Consider the following 19,945-nt stretch of genomic DNA (forward strand, 5'->3'; position numbering starts at 1 on the left):
GCATTAAATGTCTGTTCTCTGTCCAGTTGTCTGGTTTTAAACAAACAAACAAACAAACAAACAAACAAACAAACACACACACACACACACACACACACACACACACACACACACACACACACACACACACACACACACACACACACACACACACACACACACACACACACACACACACACACACACACACACACACACACACACACACACACACACACACACACACACATACAAGGATAAATGCTTTCTCTCTGGAGCTGGAAGTCAGCCAAACTGCAGGATTACAAGCTGAATCTCCATCACAGAGTGTTTCATCCATCACTCCAGCATTCCAGCAGTCATTGAGAAAGGAGAAGGCAGAACATAGCGCAGCAAGACTTCTCAGATGAGAGGATGTCCCTTATCCCGTCATATCCACCGCCTTGGTGAGTGTCCGGACAGATAGCGTACATCACCTGTTGACGTCTTTGGTCAGGGTGTTGGTGGTGGGATTAGATGCGGAGCTTGTTTGGGATTGACCGAGCCGTTGTCTGACCAGGGTCCGCTGGAGCTCAGCTCGCCTGGCCAGGGCAGCCCTGAGCTGGCCCCGAAAATCCTCAATCCTCCCTTGCAGCTCATGCAGCTCCTCTTCCCACGGCGTTGAGTGTCCCGAGCAGGCCGGGGGTGAGAGCACCAGGCTGAGACTGAGATTAGGTCCGCCGTTGGAACACAACTGGGTGGGCGGGCTTCCCACCAACCCTCTCCGGCCCCTTTCTGGCCCAGGAGCTTGGAGCTGCAAGCTGTTGAGCGTCTCCAGGTTAAAGTGGACACGCTTGTTATGCTCTTTGGCCTCTCGACCAGCATTGACACTCTGATTGTTCCACTTGGTTTTAGTAATGGAAGGGGAAGTCGAGGAGGTGGAGGGCGGAGGAGAAGAAGAGGAGGGTGGCAGGCGGTGGAGATTACAGTTCTCTGACAGGCACAAGGTGGGACTGAGAGGAAAACACAGCGGCAATCAGTTTTACAAAATGCAGGGACACAGCACATCACAAACAGACCCCACAATCAATGGAAACACGGAGCCTCTTCAATACGCCATTAATGAAACAGTATCCACTCGCTTTTACTGGAGAGACAATATTGATTTTCTTTTCTTTGTTTTCTAATTTCTTTTTTTAACATAAATAACACTAATTGCACACATCAGTTCACAGCTCAAAGGCAATACTATTTTCTTATACACAGTATGCAAATGAAAGTGTACAGTCAACTGGTAAAATAAAGGGCGATTAGGTGTTCTTGCATCAACCTATTATGACTGCCTAACTTATTAAATGGCTTCTTACCAAATAAATATATAAATGGTCATGAAACTGAATTGAATACAATAATTTTATAATGTAATGAGAAAAAGTCCATTAAATGATAGGAGAGAAATACAACTAGCACAGCTACATATGCTGGAAATTGGTTACCTGGGGCAATGAACAATTATGCAGTTTAGTGGTCATTATACAAAAATATTTGACCACAGGATGCTGCAGAATTGGCCCATTGCAGAACTCCAGAGAGCCATATAATAAATTGCTGTAATTTGACAATATTACTGGTGTAAATTTCAATGAGGAGAATTACTACATTTAATTAGTCTAGAAATCTAGACGCACCCTAGCAGCAGCAAATCTAATTTACAGCCAGGGTCGTCTAGCAACTCTCCGTTGGCGTGCGAGCTGGAAAAACCAAACTCTGGTCAGGCCAATCACATCGTGTATAGAGTCGGTGGGCGGGTTTAACATAATGACGGCAAGTTGCGGCGGTTCCACGTCTTGTAAACTAAGAAGCTTGCGAACAGCGGTCTTTCGAATCGGATTTGGATGCGACTCTCGAAGATTTGGAGTTAAGCTTTTCTTTGAGAAAAGAACAAAGAACGCCACTGAAGTCATTCTTAAGAAAGGAAGATGTGTTCGGAGTTTTGCCGACCGGATACGCCGGAAGTTTAATCTATCAACTAGCTCCGCTTCACCTTCTTCGTTGCTCTGGTTGGTTGTAGCGCCATCCTATTGCGTGCAGAGGGAATCTGAAAGACAACCGTTTATCCCGCCCCTCGGATTGAGCCCTGCCAACGGTGAGTTCCCAGACCCAACATCTCGATGTGGGTCTGGCTTGTCAGGCTAACATTTAATGGCACGTTTTATGAAACGGTGGTGATTTGTTACGCAATAATCATAGCTTACCATCTGTCACTGCTCTCAACCTCTGATTTTCTCTCATCGTCACAAACCATATTTATTGCACGGTGGATTTTCTGTGGAAATAACAAAAAAGGCCACTGAACAACACTCAATGAACATAATCAAATACAAGTCTACATGCTTATAAGCTTGTGCTTTCAGCTTCCTAACACTAGAGGGAGCAGATGCCCTGTTTTTATGAAAGGACTTTTTTTTTTTAAACAATAACTGTAAGGCACTACCTTAGCATTATCAGCCTCTTTTATACACTTATCTTTTTCTGAAGGTTATTTAACCATGTTTTTTTGAGGTGTAGCAGATGGTGGCACACACTCACCTGACTGGTGTGGAGCCAGTATTTGAATCTCTGCTGCTGGCGGAGGTGAGGCAGGATGAATCTGAAGAAAGTGTGCTCCCCCAGCAGAGTGAGTAGAGCACCTGCCACCCCCACGCACAACAGCACAAACAGCCCCGAGAAATGCTGGATACCCATCTGCAGAGTCTATACACATGCACAACAATTAATACAAACACACAAGCACAGAGGATCACAGTATATTGCGCTCTGTTGATGACTGCACATTTCCCCCAGAGGGTTTATAATTTTTCGATAATAAAATCCACAAGTATCAAAAAGAATAGCAGAAAGTCTATCTGCAATCAAGTGATTCTGTAAAATTGGTTATATATGTATATGCAGCTGGTCCATGCCAAGTAGTAAACCTTGACCCCTTATGTATAAGAAAGCCATTTTAAAGTAGCTGATGATCGTTTTCTGCTGAAATGTCTTTTTTTTTTTTTTTTGCGAGCAACCTATACATCACCCATATTTAATTTTATATTACAGTAGATGCTTTACCAGTGCTACCATTTTTTTTCATTAAACATAAATCCTAGCGGTTTGCTCTCTCCAGGTATTATAGACCTCCCTGTGCCTGTCCCATCATTATTTCCCCCTCGGCTGTTGGAAGCCCCAACATACACAAAGGAATCCATCATTCCCCTGCAATGGCTTTGATCTGGAGGGAGAAGGAGTCCTGCTGAGTAGAACTAATCACAATTTTATAAAGTATTGCTGTTATAATTGGAATTAAAGCCATGGCGATTTGGAGTAGCTATAAAAGGGAAAATATTCCACTTCCTGCCCCTCATATGTGTGGAGCATGCGTGCAAAATGAGATGCTTGTTGGTCATCTAACGTTGCGCACAGAGACCGCAGCCCCATGTTCAGTTCATCACAGTCCTGCCATCTCTGTTGTGAGTGTGTTCATTCGTGGCACATAACAGGATTGGCTGCAGCCCTTTATCATGATGTCAGTTCCCAAGAGAGTTATAGAATGGGATAGTGGCTAAATGCACATGCATACATATGCATACGTGCCACTGGCCAAGTGAAGTGCTCACTGCACTTCATGTTGGCTGCTCTGATCTCATTAAAATAATGTGCTAATGGTATAAGGTTCTATTTGTTAAGATTAGTTATGGATTTAATAATGTTAATACTCAAAAGAGTTATAATACTTATAATAGAAGTCATACATTTTAAAAGAATATACTTATGTGTGAACAATGTAAAACGAAAATGTATAATATTTAAAATTTATATTAAATGCAATTAGCTAAACTTATTGACCCACTTAAGTAGGACTTGAGTACATCCTTATATGTAATTTCATTATTACTTCTTTTGTCTGGTTAAAATGTACTGCTTAAAGGAACACGTCACTATTTTTGAAAATAGGCTCATTTTTCAACTCCCCTTGAGTTAAACAGTTGAGTTTTACCGTTTTTCGAATCCATTCAGCCGATCTCCGGGTCTGGCGGTAGCACTTTTAGCATAGCTTAGCATAGATTATTGAATTGGATTAGACCATTAGCATCTCGCTCCAAAAAATGACCAAAGACTTTCGATATTTTTCCTATTTAAAACTTGACTTTTCTGTAGTTACATCGGGTACTAAGACCGACGGAAAATGAAAAATTTTGATTTTCTAGGCCGATATGGCTAGGAACTATAGTCTCATTCCTGCATAATAATCAAGGAACTTTGCTGCCGTACCATGGGTGCAGCGGTGCAGTGATATTACACAATTATTACACTATTTTCAAAAAAAGTTGAGTGTTCCTTTAACATACTGACTGACAAGCAGTTATGGCTAAAATATACTAAATTTCTATTGAAACATGTATGTCATGTATTTAAATACATTTGTAATTACAAACTGTAATGATGAAGCTGCAATTTAGTACATTTAAAATATATTAGCCTTATTGGATAGCACACTACAAAAAATTAAATTATAATCAAGTACTCTACACATGCTATATATGTTAGTCAATACATTAAAATAAGTGTACTTCTTTAAAGCATGACAAAAGATTATTACAACATAATGATTTAAAATATACTTTAAAGTAAAATTATTATTTAACATTATTAGAAATTTGCATTTCTTAAAGGATTAGTTCACATTTAGATAAACTTTTGCTGATAATTTACTCATCCCCATGTCATCCAAGATGTCCATGTCTTTCTTTCTGCAGTCGAAAAGAAATTAAGTTTTTTGATGAAAACTTTACAAGATTTTTCTCCATATAATGGACTTCAATGGGCTCCAAACGGTTCAAGGTCCAAATGACAGTTTCAGTACAGCTTCAAAGGGCTTTAAACAATACCAGACGATGAATAAGTGTCTAATCTAGCGAAAAGATCAGTTTCTGCGAGAAACCGAGCAGCATTTATGCAATTATTTTACCCCTTATCGGACAAACGTGATCATCTCTGCGCTCCTCCATAACTTCCGCTAAGTGAGGTCAAAATACGAGCCTGGTCATAGATCGTAGATGCCTCATTCCACTGATCCGTGCAAGCGCTAATGAGGCATCTACGTATACATCTATAACCACACTCGTATTTTGACCTCACTTAGCGTAAGTTATGGAGGAGCGCAGAGATGATCACGTTTGTCCGATAAGAGGTAAAATAATAGCATAAATACTGCTCGGTTTCTCACAGAAACGGATCGTTTCGCTAGATAAGACCCTTATTCATCATCTTGTATCGTTTAAAACCCTTTGAGGCTGTACTGAAACTGTCATTTGGACCTTGAACCGTTTGGAGCCCATTGAAGTCTATTATATGGAGAAAAATCCTGGGAAGTTTCCATCAAAAAAAATTTTTCTTTTCGACTGCAGAAAGAAAGACATGGACATCTTGGATGACATGGTGGTGAGTAAATTATCAACAAAAGTTTATTTAAAAGTGAACTAATCCTTTTAAAGTGAGAATACACTTTCATGACATTTTCATGTTTCTTTAGCACACTTGAATGGGTTTTTATTTAATTAATATATCATCTCACTGCAAAACCAGTTTTTTAAAGATATACCTTTAACATTTAAAGTACACTTCAAGTGCACATTCAATACAATTAAGTGCACTTATTTTTCACAAGGGGATACCATTATCCATTAACCCTTTCCCCACCATTGACAGAATGTTCCATCGTTTATGAGACAACGCTTCCCTGCCATTGATGAAAATATGATTTTCTCAGGGTTTTTTTTGTTCAAAATGTTGCTTTTTTTATGAAACTTACCTACATTCAAGTGTTGATAAAAAAAGAATGCATGAAGCTAGAATAAAATGCTTTTTTAAAGGGATAGTTCACCCAAAAAATTAAAATTCTTTCATTAATTACCCACCCTCATATTGTTCCAAACCCATAATACTTTTGTTCCACTTCAGAACACAAATAAAGATATTTTTAATAAAATCAGTAATTTCTGTCCCTCGATTGACAGCTACGTAACAACCAATTTGACGCTTCAAAAAGTTCATGAAGAGATCGTAAAACAAATCCAAACACATGACAATGAACTTATTGGTTCTCGCATGTCAAGCAAGCATACTTGAGCTTCCACAAGAACCGATGAGGTTTCTTCTCGCGTGTCAAGCAGGTTCAGTTGAGCTTCTGTTTATGTTCGTTGATCAATGGCTAAATTCAATCTGTTCATGAAATAAATTGAGCGTGTCTCTTCAGAAAATTTGGACTAAACCGCTCAATACATATGGATTTGTTTTCAAAACATCAAAGTAGTTGTTGCATAGCTGTCAATGGAGGGACATATATGATTCAGATTTTTTTTTAAATCATCTTCATCTGTGTTCTGAAGATGAACGAAAATAATATGGTTTTGGAACGACATGAAGGTGAGTAATTAATGACAGAATTTTCATTTTTGGGTGAGCTATCTCTTTAAAGCAGAGGCTCTGTTCTTTCTTTTGATATATTGCATTTTGAGATATTCATAACAAATATTCATAATAATAAAAATGCTGTCCGTGGCGGCTGGCAACTTTTTTTTTTTTTTTATTCTGACGGAAAAAGTTAAACAATATTAACAAATTGAACGTTATTATAAGGCATTATCTGCAGTCCTGCTAATATTAAAAAGTAACATTACTCAAAGCTTTGAAGGTGCTCTTTTAGACAAAAATATTTTTTTGTCTTTGGCTTTATACACTCTGTTGGCTCAAATACCGAAGGAGTGCTTCAAATATGAACAACAAAGTATTATTAAGGTACAAATATTGGCATTTGTTTATTTATAATTGAATTATTCATTCATTTTGAGAGCACGCCAGAATCAGTACTCAATGTTGGATTGTTGCTTTAAATTCCCCATCGCTTTCATCCCCGCATCTTTGTATCTGGCTACGAACCAAGATGCTGTTTGAAGAATTCTGACTAATTGAATTAAGACTGAATTACGTTGAGGAGATAAAATGCTGCTTTTTGCATTTGAAGCTCCTTCTATAAACAGCTCTAGGAAAAAAAAACATTCAAAGGGGACAACTGACTGCGAGGACCTCACAGTGATCCTGTCTGCTTGTTTGCAGAATTTATTGCACAGCAAAGTAGTGGTTTTACAGCATGGTGTCTGTGGTGACAGGACAGCTTGGCTCCGGAGCAAGAGAGAAGGGGAGCGTGAGATGCGTTCCAGCTGGCACAGGGGCCGAAAACAAATGTCATTGCTTGTGCTCATGAAGTCCCCCATTCATAACCACAGCTAGGTAATGAAGCCAGACTGTACAAGACAATGTCTTACAGGAGTGCTGCAACTCCTGTGAGGTTATTGACTGAGGCTGTATTGATGGAGTGCACTGGCGGCTGCTACTCAGAGCCTCAGGTGTGTGGGGCGGTACGGCTGACATGGAGCCCTCGGGAATGAAAATGGATTGTGGTGGCCTGGCGTCGCTCTGACAGAACGGCTATTAAACTGCAGGAGACAGTAATTCCGAACAAAAGGATTTTTCAGAGGGAAAAGAGCCCGTCGGACTCGTGGAAGAATTTGGTCAAGGGCAGAAGCCGCTCACTCGGCTGTGAACAAAAACAGACATGCACTCATACTGTACCGCACAGTCTCAGGCTTTCTTTTGTGATGGCTCACCTCTGTCACAGCAAAAACCCTCTTCCCACAGGGAACCACTTTATACCACTTGTCGTGCAGCATGTCCATGTAACCGTCAGACTTGTAGCGGCTGACGTATTCGGACACGTTTCGTGTGAGAGGGGAGTTCTGGGGCAGCCCGATCCCGTAACCTGAGAGCACAAAGAAAATCAAAACAACAATTTACACATACATCTCAGCCAGTCCAATGAACGCTGTGGGGTTTTGTTAAAGAGACCACTTCTACTGTGAACTGATTACTGATATGCCAGAGAGGCTTGAGAAGGAACAATTATGTTATTTTAGTCAACACAAAAAAATAAGTGTACTTCTTTAAAGCATGATAAACGATTTTGAGAACATAATTATTTATAATTATGGAAAACTTTTAATTTGACATTATTATGAAGTGTAGTTAAAGGGATAGTTCACCCAAAAATGAAAATTAGCCCATAATTTACTCAAGTCATCCTAGGTTTATATGACATTCTTTATATATTAAGTTATATTACAAAAATCCAGGCTAATCCAAGCATTAGAATTGGATTTATACACTTGGATTTATGGCACCAAAAATGGTTCTTGACTCGTAATCATAGGGGAACCTTTTTTAGTGCTATATAGCACCATTTTTGGTGCTTCAGTGGTTCTTCAGCGGTTCTTCAGAGGTTCTTCACCGGTTCTTTAGAGGTTCTTCACCGGTTCTTTGACTAAGGTGCTATATAGCACCTCTGAAGAACCGCTGAAGAACCACTGAAGCACCAAAATTGGTGCTATATAGCACTAAAAAAGATTCCCCTATGATTACGAGCCTTTTTTTTTAGAGTGTAATTGCTGTTTTTGAAGTCCATAAAAAGTGCATCTGTCCATAAAATAATGTGCTCCACGCGGCTCCGGGGTGTTAATAAAGGCCTTCTGAAGCGAATCGACACGTTTGTGTAAGAAAAATATCCATATTTAAAACTTTATCAAGTAAACTTTTGGCCGACCGCCTTCTGTGGAAAAGTGTTGAATGTTGAAAGTGAAACTCAAGATGCGTCATGGAACTTCCAACCATTTTTCCATAAATTGAACAATAATATAACTCCGATTTTATTTGTCTGAAAGAAGAATGTCATATACACCTAGGATGACTTGAGGGTGAGTAAATTATGGGCTAATTTTCATTTTTGGGTGAACTATCCCTTTAAGTGTGTTAAGAAACATAGTCATGAAAGTGTACTCACTTTAAGTATACTTACTGGACTTTTATTATACGATTTGAAGTGCACTGCAATTGAACATTCTATACAATTAAAGGTACACTATGTAACTTTTTTTTTATACAATTTTTTTTTAATTATGAGTCAATACACCATCAATCCATCTTCCAAAACAGGGTTTTATCTTTACCCTAAAGCTAGTAGGTACTGTGTGAGTAAACCTCACTCCTCTGATCTCAAGAGACGCTCTAGCAACTGATGCTGGAAGTTGCAGCCTTTAGCCTCCTTGTTAGAGCGTCCGACTTTCATGCCGGTAGACCCGGGTTCGAGTCCCGCTTGGGGCGGGCAGTTCGAACTGGAGGGGTTACAATTGGCTACTAGGAGATGGCCAGAACTGAGGGATTTGAAATGTTATAAAAGTGATGTGGAGATGGCGTTTTTATTACTCTAAGGTGAGTAAGGTATTTTATTGAACTGATCATTTGTCATATAGCTCTCTAACAGAGATCACTGTAAAACATTATCTATTGTGTCTTTCATTATGTTTGTTCTCGCAATGGAATTTATTTTCGAGGAAATACCGTGTCTATTAACAGGTATAGCTACAGTGATGTCTTCAGCTACTCAGCTTAAAGGAACACTCCACTTTTTTTGGAAATAGGCTCATTTTCCAAGTCCCCTAGAGTTAAATAGTTGAGTGTTACCGTTTTTGAATCCATTCAGCCGATCTGTGTATCTGGCTGTAGCACTTTTAGCATAGCTTAGCATACATCATTGAATCAGATGAGACCATTTTCATCGTGCTCAAAAATGACCAAAGACTTTCAATATTTTTTTTATTTAAAACTTGACTTTTCAATGATGTATGCTAAGGTATGCTAAAAGTGCTACAGCCAGATACAAAGATCGGCTGAATTGATTAAAAAATGGTAAAACTCAACTGTTTAACTCTAGGGGACTTGGAAAATCAGCCTATTTCCAAAAAAGTGTTCCTTTAAGATCCTTTCCATCTAAACTGGTTATAACTTTTAAACCTAGTAGTGAATGTTTTATGAGCTATATTATAAGCATATTCATCCGCACAGACACAGTAGAAGCACAACCAAAACAACGTTCTTCCGTAAAATGCATGCAGTTTTGTTTTTTTAACCGTTAGAGGGTCAAAAGCTCTTTAAGTGCACTAATTGTTTACAAGGGGATATGTACTGCATTAATTAATAACAAAGCAAAACGTATTGTAATACATTAACCTAACCTGTTAATATTAAAAAGGAATAATCCTCCCACATTAAGCTTTGAAGGTACTCTTTTAGACAATTCTAGACAAATAAATAATTTCTCACATACAGCACAGCTAGTCCAATGAACGTTGTAGGGTTTTGTTAAAGAGACCATCCACATTTGTGAATTGATACCTCTATTATTGATATGTCAGAGAGCCTTGAGAAGGAACAATCATGAATCTTTGGCACCCCCGTGCCAATGTACCTTAGACAGAATGTCTGTCATTGCGGCGTCTCTGCAGCCAGGCAGCCGGAGAGATACGAGCGCAACTCTGACATCCACAAATTTCATCAAAGCCCTCGCCTCACCGGCAAACCCACACATCACTCCTGGCAAGCAATCCCTCCCCTCCTTTCAGCACATGGCACAACATCCCTTGAATTCTGATAAACTTCTGTCCTCTCCAACTGAGTTTCACTGCTGTATTTTTACTCAGCCCTCTACAACCAATAAATGTGTGCTGTTGAACTCTTTGAAGAGGGGGCACCGGCGGGCTGCTAGAATATTCTTAATGGAGTGGATCCAGGCAGTCATAAAGTGTGCTGTGCAAACTAATACAATAAGGGATTTTCCAGCAGTGTTAAAAGGACACGGTCCACTCTGAAGAGACTGAAGGGTGTTCATTCAATTTGAGCGAAGCCTGTGAACGGCTGCCTGTAGGGGGATCTCAAAAGTACCATAATTCAGGACCAAATCATGACAAAAAAACTATATAAATATAATTATATACAGACAGACAGTAATTCAATGTTAGATTTTACAGATGTTAAAAAATAAGTATTTTGAAATATAACAATCTATTTTAAACTTTGTAATTACAATTATAAATTGTATATAATTTTATTTGTCTGTCTGGGGTCCGTGTACTTTTTCGTTCATTCGATTTTTCTTATAGAAACGGTATTAAAAAACAAAAAACTCTCCTTTTTCGTTTTTCGTTCAGAGGTGGAAAAATTTATATATGGCTTGAATATTCGATTTCTGGACGTGGGCAGGAATCATACGCCCCTTTCTGCTGATTTCGCACAGCAGAATAATAGTCCTGCGCTGCTACGGATTCTTAACGCGTTTATTGCAGCTACATTTAATCTTTTATTCATAAAACAATCAGACTAACGAATGGCTCGAAACAACCCGTCCCGGGGCAGAGCCTAGACAGGGTTTTCTCCTGTGTAGATATAAATTCACATACACTTCACTTCAGCTGGGTATGGCAGGATATATGATGGCTGTCAAGCAGAATTCTTGTTTTTCGTTTTGTTTTTTAATACCGTTTCTATAAGGAAAATCGAATGAACGAAAAAGTACACGGACCGTCTGGCTATCTACCAATCTACACTATTTTTATTACAGTTTTTCTCAGTTTGCAAACAGTAAGTACATTTCTCAAAACAATTTGTACAAATATCAAAACACCATGGATTACCTGCAAAAGCAGTCTCTTGCTCAAAATCCTTAGTTTATCTCTCAAAAGTAAATATCTGTGTCAATGAACATGTCAGTGCCATCAGAATGACAAGTCCTTGTGTCATTGTGTATGGATAAGACAATCAAATTGCTTATTCATGCTGTCAATATAATGTGATGTAAACTATGGCTAAAGTTTTGATGACAATTATGTAGGAGTGTATGTAGTGTATGTAGGAGTTTTATTGCAAGAGACTGGACAAGATTCACATTTACGCTTTTACTGTTTGCACTATAATTTGTTGGCAGACCATGTCATTGCGATGCAGAAAGGAAAAGACAGCACTTCATAGCACAAAGAAAAAGAAAAGAAAAAAAAAACACAAGTAGAAATGTGAACATAGGACAATCTCCTTAGGGAAAACTACATGCAGTGCTGTAGGAATTACAGTGCAGTCTTCCTACACCTCCTGACATTCCTGTCTGTTGGGCCACAAATTCTCATCCACATCACAACGGATATCAGAAAAAACGTAAAAAAAAGTCTAATGGAAATGTATAGAAATATGCTTGACATATTATGACAACTTGTTCAACCATTTTGCATGTAAAGACTATTAACTAATAATATATAATATAACTAATATAACTATATAACTAATGCCTAAATGTTGTGGGGGGGTGGGGGGTGGGGGTGAGACTATTCAACAGAGACCCGTTATAATACATTTTGATCAACATGACATAAGCAATTGATAATGTAGGAAACAGCAGAGAATTGTACATAATTATTTGCATGGATATACCAAGGCATTTGCAACTTGTTCACATAAATGAGAAACTGCTTTTTTGATGTGCACAAGTGACACAATTATGTGAAGATTGAACAGGTTGTTTTGAGAATTTCAATTCTGATCTGAGAAATTTACCAAAGTGACTGATAAAAATTGTAACAGACAGATAGATAGATAGATAGATAGATAGATAGATAGATAGATAGATAGATAGATAGATAGATAGATAGATAGATAGATAGATAGATAGATAGATAGATAGATAGATAGATAGATAGATAGATAGATAGATAGATAGATAGATAGATATAGATTCTATTGAAAGACAGATAGATAGATAGATAGATAGATAGATAGATAGATAGATAGATAGATAGATAGATAGATAGATAGATTATATTAACAGACAGACAGATAGACAGACAGACAGACCGGTCGATAGATAGATTCTATTATCAGACAGACAGACAGACAGACAGACAGACAGACAGACAGACAGACAGACAGATAGATTCTATTGACAGACAGACAGATCGATAGATAGATTCTATTATCGGACAGACAGACAGACAGACAGACAGATAGATTCTATTGACAGACAGACAGATTGATACATTTCACAATACTGCAACAAAAATAAATTTGCTATTGAACACGCTTCTTTAAATTGACAACCATAGATGTCTGACTCCAGTTTTTCGCCTGCATGGTTTGATTATGCACCCCGCTGTTTACAGGGTTTACAGACCCTGACGGAGCTGTCCATTTCAGGCCAGCAGAAGTGATAGTGATGGTTTAGTCTTGATCATCCATCTAATAAAAAGTGGACTTAAAAGGCGTGAGGAAAGCTTTTGACAGATAGCAGGGAAAATTCCTATGCATGCAGCAGGAGATAGCATCCGGATGAGAGGTGCGGACACGCCTGGGTGACTGCCATGAAACCCATCCACACCCTGTAATAGCTTTCACTTATGAAATGACATGTGTCAAACTTGACTTGCTTCGATTTGGAGGCTAATTACAATTACCTTTGAGGTGAATTCCTCGACGGGTGTTAATGTGGGGTGGAATTCTAATGTATCTGTACAAAGTGCACCTTGTGCCTTCTTAAAGAAGAACTTCACAGGCTGTAAGCTAATATAATTCAATGAGACATGGCCAGAGGTGCTAGCCTTCTCAGAGGCAGTAATATGCTCAGTGCCACAAGAGTCCTTACCTTCAATAGCAAACGGTTTTCCTACAGTCAGGAGTTTGCAGTCTGCGTCTATGGACACCTCGTAGTCCAGCAAAGCCTTATCCATGATGAAGGCATCTAGCTGAGGGGGATCTGTCCTTCAACACACAGAGGAGGATAGTCAGAGCCAAACAAAACAGACACCGCCAGCCAAACGTATGCTAATGAGAGCTGACTTTAAAAGTTGATTATAACAAGCCTGATCGAAAGCCTGTAGCTATAGACTGCTTAAATCTTCAGGATTTAGTCAGATTTTCCTCAGTGTTTTGTGTGCTGTGTATAACATCTTTTTTCAAACAATCTTTGGCTAGTACATTGCAAAAGACTTTCTCCACAAAGAGATTTATACTTATCAATATGGGCGGCAAAATAAATACAAGCTGCTTTCACTAATAACACTGCCTAATAATAGTGTTTAAAAAAGGCAATTACAAAAACCCAGCATGGATTACATCACTCTAAAATGAATAATTCCCCAATCTTTCTCATAATACTGTATGTTTACAGCTATAGTCAAAGACATTTCGCATTCTGGTGCATATGGGAATTCAAGTTTGGTGACCTCTGACCTGAGGATGTGGATATTTCCTTTTTTTGAATGCGGTATTTGTAATGCATTATTTATTAAAAACAAAAGCCCTAGAGCGTGATATCATTTCTACAGTTTGTTGTCTGAAGAAATGCTGAATTATCAATGAATAGTGCGAGGCAATGCTTGTACATGAGCTGACCTCCATTTTACCTCAAGTGTGACAGAAAATAAAGCTCAGGAAAATTTTGCAGCATCAAACTAAGACTAACGTCTTGTAAAGAAAAAGAAAAAAATCTATCCGGATGCTTGTCTTAAAAAAGCCCACGCCCCAAGGATGCCTCCCAACTATGGCAGCGATCTCAACTCTAAAAATGCTGACCATGTAAGGTGTCTCCAGTGAATCGAACAAAAGGAATTCTGACATGGAAGAAAACTGCCGTCAATCATAAAAGACGGGAAGTACAAAGCAAAATACTGCACTATGTGTGAGCCTGAATCGCTGTGTGTGTGTGTGTTTGTGCGCGCCTGTAAGCTTACGCTCATCTCTGAAGAAAACCTTTGGCCTCATTCAGCAAGTTTAGGTTTGACTTGAGAGTGACTGCCTCTCTTCTTTGCTTGGAGTCTGTTCTTTCAGGGATGAATGGGAACTGAGACAACAGACAGAAAGCCTGGAGAGCAGACACTTGTTGCCGTCGACTCCGTTGGTTTAGATAGAGCGAGCTGGATGGTGCGCATAATTCCTCATGAAAAAGAAATGATTTTAACTCCGAGTCACACAAAGCAGATCCACAGCAGTGTCAACCGCTTTTGAGGTTGGAAGAACAGTCATGTTGCCCTCTTATTGTGACCCTGTTTATTGCTGTAGTAGTAGCCTGCAGCCCTACAGCTTGTTGCCTGTGTGTCTCCGTCAGCACTGTGCAATTACTGAGCTCTTCTCCCATCAGGCTTTTCTCAAGATGCCTGTCTCCTTTGAAAGCTTTATTTGTTTTCTGAACGTTGCACTCCTGCTCAACAGCACTTGATTTTATTGTGTTAAAAGAATATTAATGTGTCTATGCGAGTTTTTATGAAGATAGCTTTCTAAACACACTTCATTGGAAGTGTTTTTCATTCAAGGCGCCGCAGAAATTCAGCGCATTTCATTACCACTCTCTCTTTTTTTCCTTACTGTTACATTTCCATTGAACTTTCCACCACCATGTTATGTTATGTGTTGTCTCCTCTCTCCTGGTTCAAACACTTACTTGAGTGTAGAGACTCCATCCGGAGTGGTGGGCTTGTTGAAGCGCCTCATGTACTCGTGCATCTCTGGGAAGCTCTTTTTCACATAATCCTCAGCACTGCTTTCTCGCACTGTGCCAAAGCGAAACCCCAGAGACGGATGATGGAGCTTGAAAAAAAGCAATGGAAAGTGAATTTACTGTGTGAAAATGGTTTGAAAACATAATCCCAATATTTACAAAAAAGTACTAAAATGTACCATGGTACTACTATAGTTTTTTCGACGTGCATGTACAATTGTGCAACTATGTTTTTTGAGGACATTCACCATATATGTTATCAAGATATCTTGTTTTAACTCTCTGGTGCTCTTCGTTTAGGGGTTGCATTGGTTGTCTTCCCAGTCATGAGTGGACACCTAAAAATTAAACTTCCTCCACCCCAGTAAAACCAATGCAATTTACTTTTCTTCAATAATATTTTTTCTTTTTAATTTTGTATTTTGAGATGATTTGATGGTATTATTTAATATTCATGCAATAATTATGGTCTATTTTTGCCATTGAAAATTATACACACATTTTTTCTTTTCTTTTTACTTATTGCAGTATTTCAGGTTAAAATAGAGACTAGGCCTTCAAAATTATTTTTTGGAAGGCAGATTAGCACCCTCTTTTTGGAATTATTTATGAAATCATGCAACCATGGGTGTAATCACTAGAGGTCTCTATGGAGAGGCTTGAGAATTCCCTAGTTCTGTTTTGAACACATTTAATGATTTTTTTTGATGGATTTGAATATCTATTAAAAAAAATCTCAAAGACTATTTATTATAAAGTTTTAGATATATTTTTTTTTGTTAGAAATATAGATTTTTTTCTGTGAATTTTTGTGTTTTTGCAGATTTCCCATTCATTTCCTATGGTGTCATTTTTGACCGAAGAGCACAAGTGGGAGTATTTTTTTACGACCACTTAGCATGCTCGAATCACGCCCTCAATTTTTTTTGTGTTTACATACTTAATGCTAGAAAAGTCACCAAGTTTCATATCATTCTGATGAAGCTGTGATTTTTATAGTTCATAGGTTCAGTTTTTCATAGGTGTGTGTGGGTGTGTGTGTGTGTGTGTGTGTGTGTGTGTGTGTGTGTGTGTGTGTGTGTGTGTGTGTGTGTGTGTGTGTGTGTGTGTGTGTGTGTGTGTGTGTGTGTGTGTGTGTGTGAATAAGTGTGCGTGTGTGTGTGAGTGGATGTGTCAATATCACGCTCTTGATGTTTTAGAGTGTCACCCCTTTACTGCTGTGTATTTTTTTCAGCATTGTGGCCGATTTGTAGATTGTACACACACAAATTCTGTGAATTTTTGTGTTTTTGCAGATTTCCCATTCATTTCCTATGGGGGTCATTTATGACCGAAGACAATGAACGCTTTTTTTTTTTTTTTACGGCCAATTAGCATGCTCGAATCATGACCAAAATTTTTTTTCTTGCACATAATGCAAGAAAAGTCACCAAGTTTCATATCATTCCGGTGAAGCTGTGATTTTTAACATTTCAAAACAGAAAATTTTCCGGTCAGAAATTACCGAAGAGCACCAGAGGGTTAAAAGAATCATGTGACACTGAAGACTGGAGTAATGATGCTGAAAATTCAGCTTTGCCATCACTGGAATAAATTACATTTTAAAATATGTTCAAATAGAAAGCAGCTATTTGAAATTGTAGTAATATTTCACAATATTACAAACAAATAGATTTGCATGCAGTGTTTTACCTTGACATCATGAATCCCTGACACCTCCTCAAAGGTCTTCTCCCCCACCATGACAGCTGCTAGGTTGGCTGTGTAACTGGACAGAACCAGCAGGCAAAATATGGCCCAAAGGTTCATGAGGAAGCGGCCTGTCCAGCACTTTGGAGTTTTACTGGCAACAGTCCGGCCGAACAGAATGGCATAGCAGAGGTTCAGGGCAGACGAGTAAGAGAAGACCCTGATGCGGTTGCGTCCATGCGGGGTCATGCCAAACGGACTGTTCCACTCATATAGGGTGATGAAAAGAGCTGTGATATGCAGTGCCACAAAGATGCCCACCCACATGGACCAGTGAAGGGGCCACATGAAAGCACCGATGGGTGCAGCTGTGTCCTTACTGCGCACCAGGATCCCTAGACTGGTGGAGAAGAAGGGGCTGGTGAAGTCTATCACTCTGCTTCGAGCTGAGTTGATGCTAAAGCTGGTGACGGCCATATCCGCCACGCCACTCAGCAGGTCGCCCACCAAACCAGACCATCTACCCCCTTTCCATGCCCCATACTTCCCATCGCCTACGATATAGAGGTCAAACTCGAAGTGCATGTCCTCGGCTAACTTCTCCAGCAGGTCAATGCAGTATCCATAGCAGCATTTCCGCATGTCAGTTGGCAATGAGCTGCTGTTGGTTTGCTCCAGCTCTCTGAACAGCTGGTTGAGGACTTCAGAGCTGTTGGTTTGAGGGTCAAGGCACAGCTGACCCGCTGGACATTGGCCCTCATCGTCCACCTCTCGTGTGAACACAAACGGGTGCTCGACCAAGGTCACGACCCGCACTCTGCTCCCCGCCACTGGGAGTCCTGCCTGCCAGCGGCCGCCGAGCCTAATCCCTGGGCCGCCCTCCCGGTGGTGCTGGGTCATGCCCGGCCACAGGCTCTGTTCCTCTAATTCCAGATGGCCCGACTGCCAGCTTGCCACGGTCACCCAACTTGGCTGGCCCAGAGGATCCCGCTGTAGGCTCCATATGTGAAAGCGCTGAGAGGTAAGCACCCTGGAGAGCGAGCGCTGTACTCTCACCGGGCCTGTCAGCCCCATGAACGAAGTGTTCGACAAGAACCTGAGCACAGCAGGGACATGAGCATTGTGAGGGAAATATATATGCATTCCAGAAAAAGCAAAGATAGTGATGAGATGACAGAGCAAAAATATGTTACTGAATCTCTAGCGAACTGAATCCAACAAAAGAGCTGAAAACTAGTGAAATATACTGTACAGAAGGGATACTACATAAGAAATTGAGCATTTTATGCCTGTTTATATCTTGCCATTGGTTAATGTTAATTGATTTAAGTAGTTCCAGCTTCCATTTCAAATATGACAAGATATTTTTACCTTTGATAATTAATCCTATAAAAGCATACATATTTAATAAGATGCCAACTTATTAAATTATGAACATGATCAAAACTTTGCTGAAAAACATGTACACAATCTACTACATGCCTTCTGTCATCTGATTGCTTACTTTTTGTACTTACGTTTTTAATAAGTAAAACACATTTTAGTATAATTCTATTTAGTATATTACTTTTTTTTTTTTTTGGTTATTTACTGATTTGTATAAAGTGAACATAAGAATCATTTTTGTTGGTAATATTTCAAGATGAATATTTACTGGACTGAAGCAACTTAAGTTTACTTGATTATTCATAATTTTTTTATTTAGAAAAATCATGTTAAAATGTATCAAATGTGATACATCAGGCTTTTGAAGAACATATATTTTGTACATCTCTCAATCATCATTTGATCATCTCTCAATATCATCTTACTAAGACATTATTGGAAGATATAAAGTGACATGACATTTTTATGTAAGTAGCCTGCTATATTGTAATAAAGATCAAATTGCTCTATATCACAATCCGAATTTCATCTTATTATTTGCCATATAAATATCAACAAATGCACCAAATTGCATATTTTCGCTCAGTTTTGGCCTCTGAATAAAATTGAGGTGTTTTTTTCCTCCTCAGGTATGAGCTCCATGTTCTTCTATATGAGCAATAAAACATGATGCTCAACAAAAAGTATATTTGCAAACTTTTTATTTTTGTTTTAAATGTTCAATAAACTGTTCCATTAAAAAAAAATCATATGTCCAGATTTACAGGGGTAATATATTCTCAGTGCTCCAAATTCATCGCCTTTGACCAAATTCTCCACTTTGAAAACACAAGACCACCTAAGTGTTTAAATGTCAGCCTTGTGTGGAAATGTCATTTGCTCAGTCGATCGCATGCTTGAATACAGCAGTGTGAGCTGCACAGGAACTCAGCTCACGCTCACCGCTCAGGGAATCTCACTGTCGCCGCATGCTTTGCTGAATGACCACACAGAACAGAGTTTTTTCATTCAAAAAACCCATTTACAAAAGTAGATATAAGGTGCAGTCCATTCATCACTGTATATAAGCGACAGAATACATAGAATCCATGAAGCAGTGAGCATCAATAAAGAATGATCTTGCTTAATTAAAAAAATATATAATTAGACATTATTACAGTGAAAACGTAAGAACATTTTGGAATAATATTGAAATAAATTAAATATTTTTATTCATTAGTCTATTTTATGTTAAGGGTAAGATGACTTTATTTCCTATGTGCCACAAAAGGAGTCCATACAATGAAAATACATGATGTTATTAAAGTTCGGGAGGAGCACGTTCAGATAATTGACACGAGAAGAGAGCACTCAGCCAATCAACAATAAGAGGTATATATATTCAGCAGTCAATATCCGTTTGTTGACAGTTTATCAGCATCCCTCCACCACCCCTTCTCCACACTTTCAGTT

The 19,945-nt window shown here is 38.9% G+C and overlaps 1 protein-coding gene across 1 annotated transcript in view; it reads right to left on the reverse strand.

The window, feature by feature from the left end:
• Positions 1–451: 451 nt before the first annotated feature.
• Positions 452–19,945, reverse strand: part of grin3ba (glutamate receptor, ionotropic, N-methyl-D-aspartate 3Ba) — a gene marked incomplete at both ends in the record, with an annotated part of 82,545 nt that continues 63,051 nt past the window's right edge. The window contains 7 exons of the mRNA XM_079819250.1: positions 452–971; positions 2,214–2,284; positions 2,548–2,712; positions 7,665–7,816; positions 13,568–13,683; positions 15,362–15,507; positions 17,111–18,203. Coding sequence (XP_079675376.1) covers positions 452–971; positions 2,214–2,284; positions 2,548–2,712; positions 7,665–7,816; positions 13,568–13,683; positions 15,362–15,507; positions 17,111–18,203 — 2,263 coding nt within the window. The remainder of the gene's footprint in view (positions 972–2,213; positions 2,285–2,547; positions 2,713–7,664; positions 7,817–13,567; positions 13,684–15,361; positions 15,508–17,110; positions 18,204–19,945) is intronic.

The sequence above is a fragment of the Gobio gobio genome, assembly GCF_949357685.1.
Source record: "Gobio gobio genome assembly, chromosome: 6".
NCBI classification, from domain to species: Eukaryota; Metazoa; Chordata; class Actinopteri; order Cypriniformes; family Gobionidae; genus Gobio; species Gobio gobio.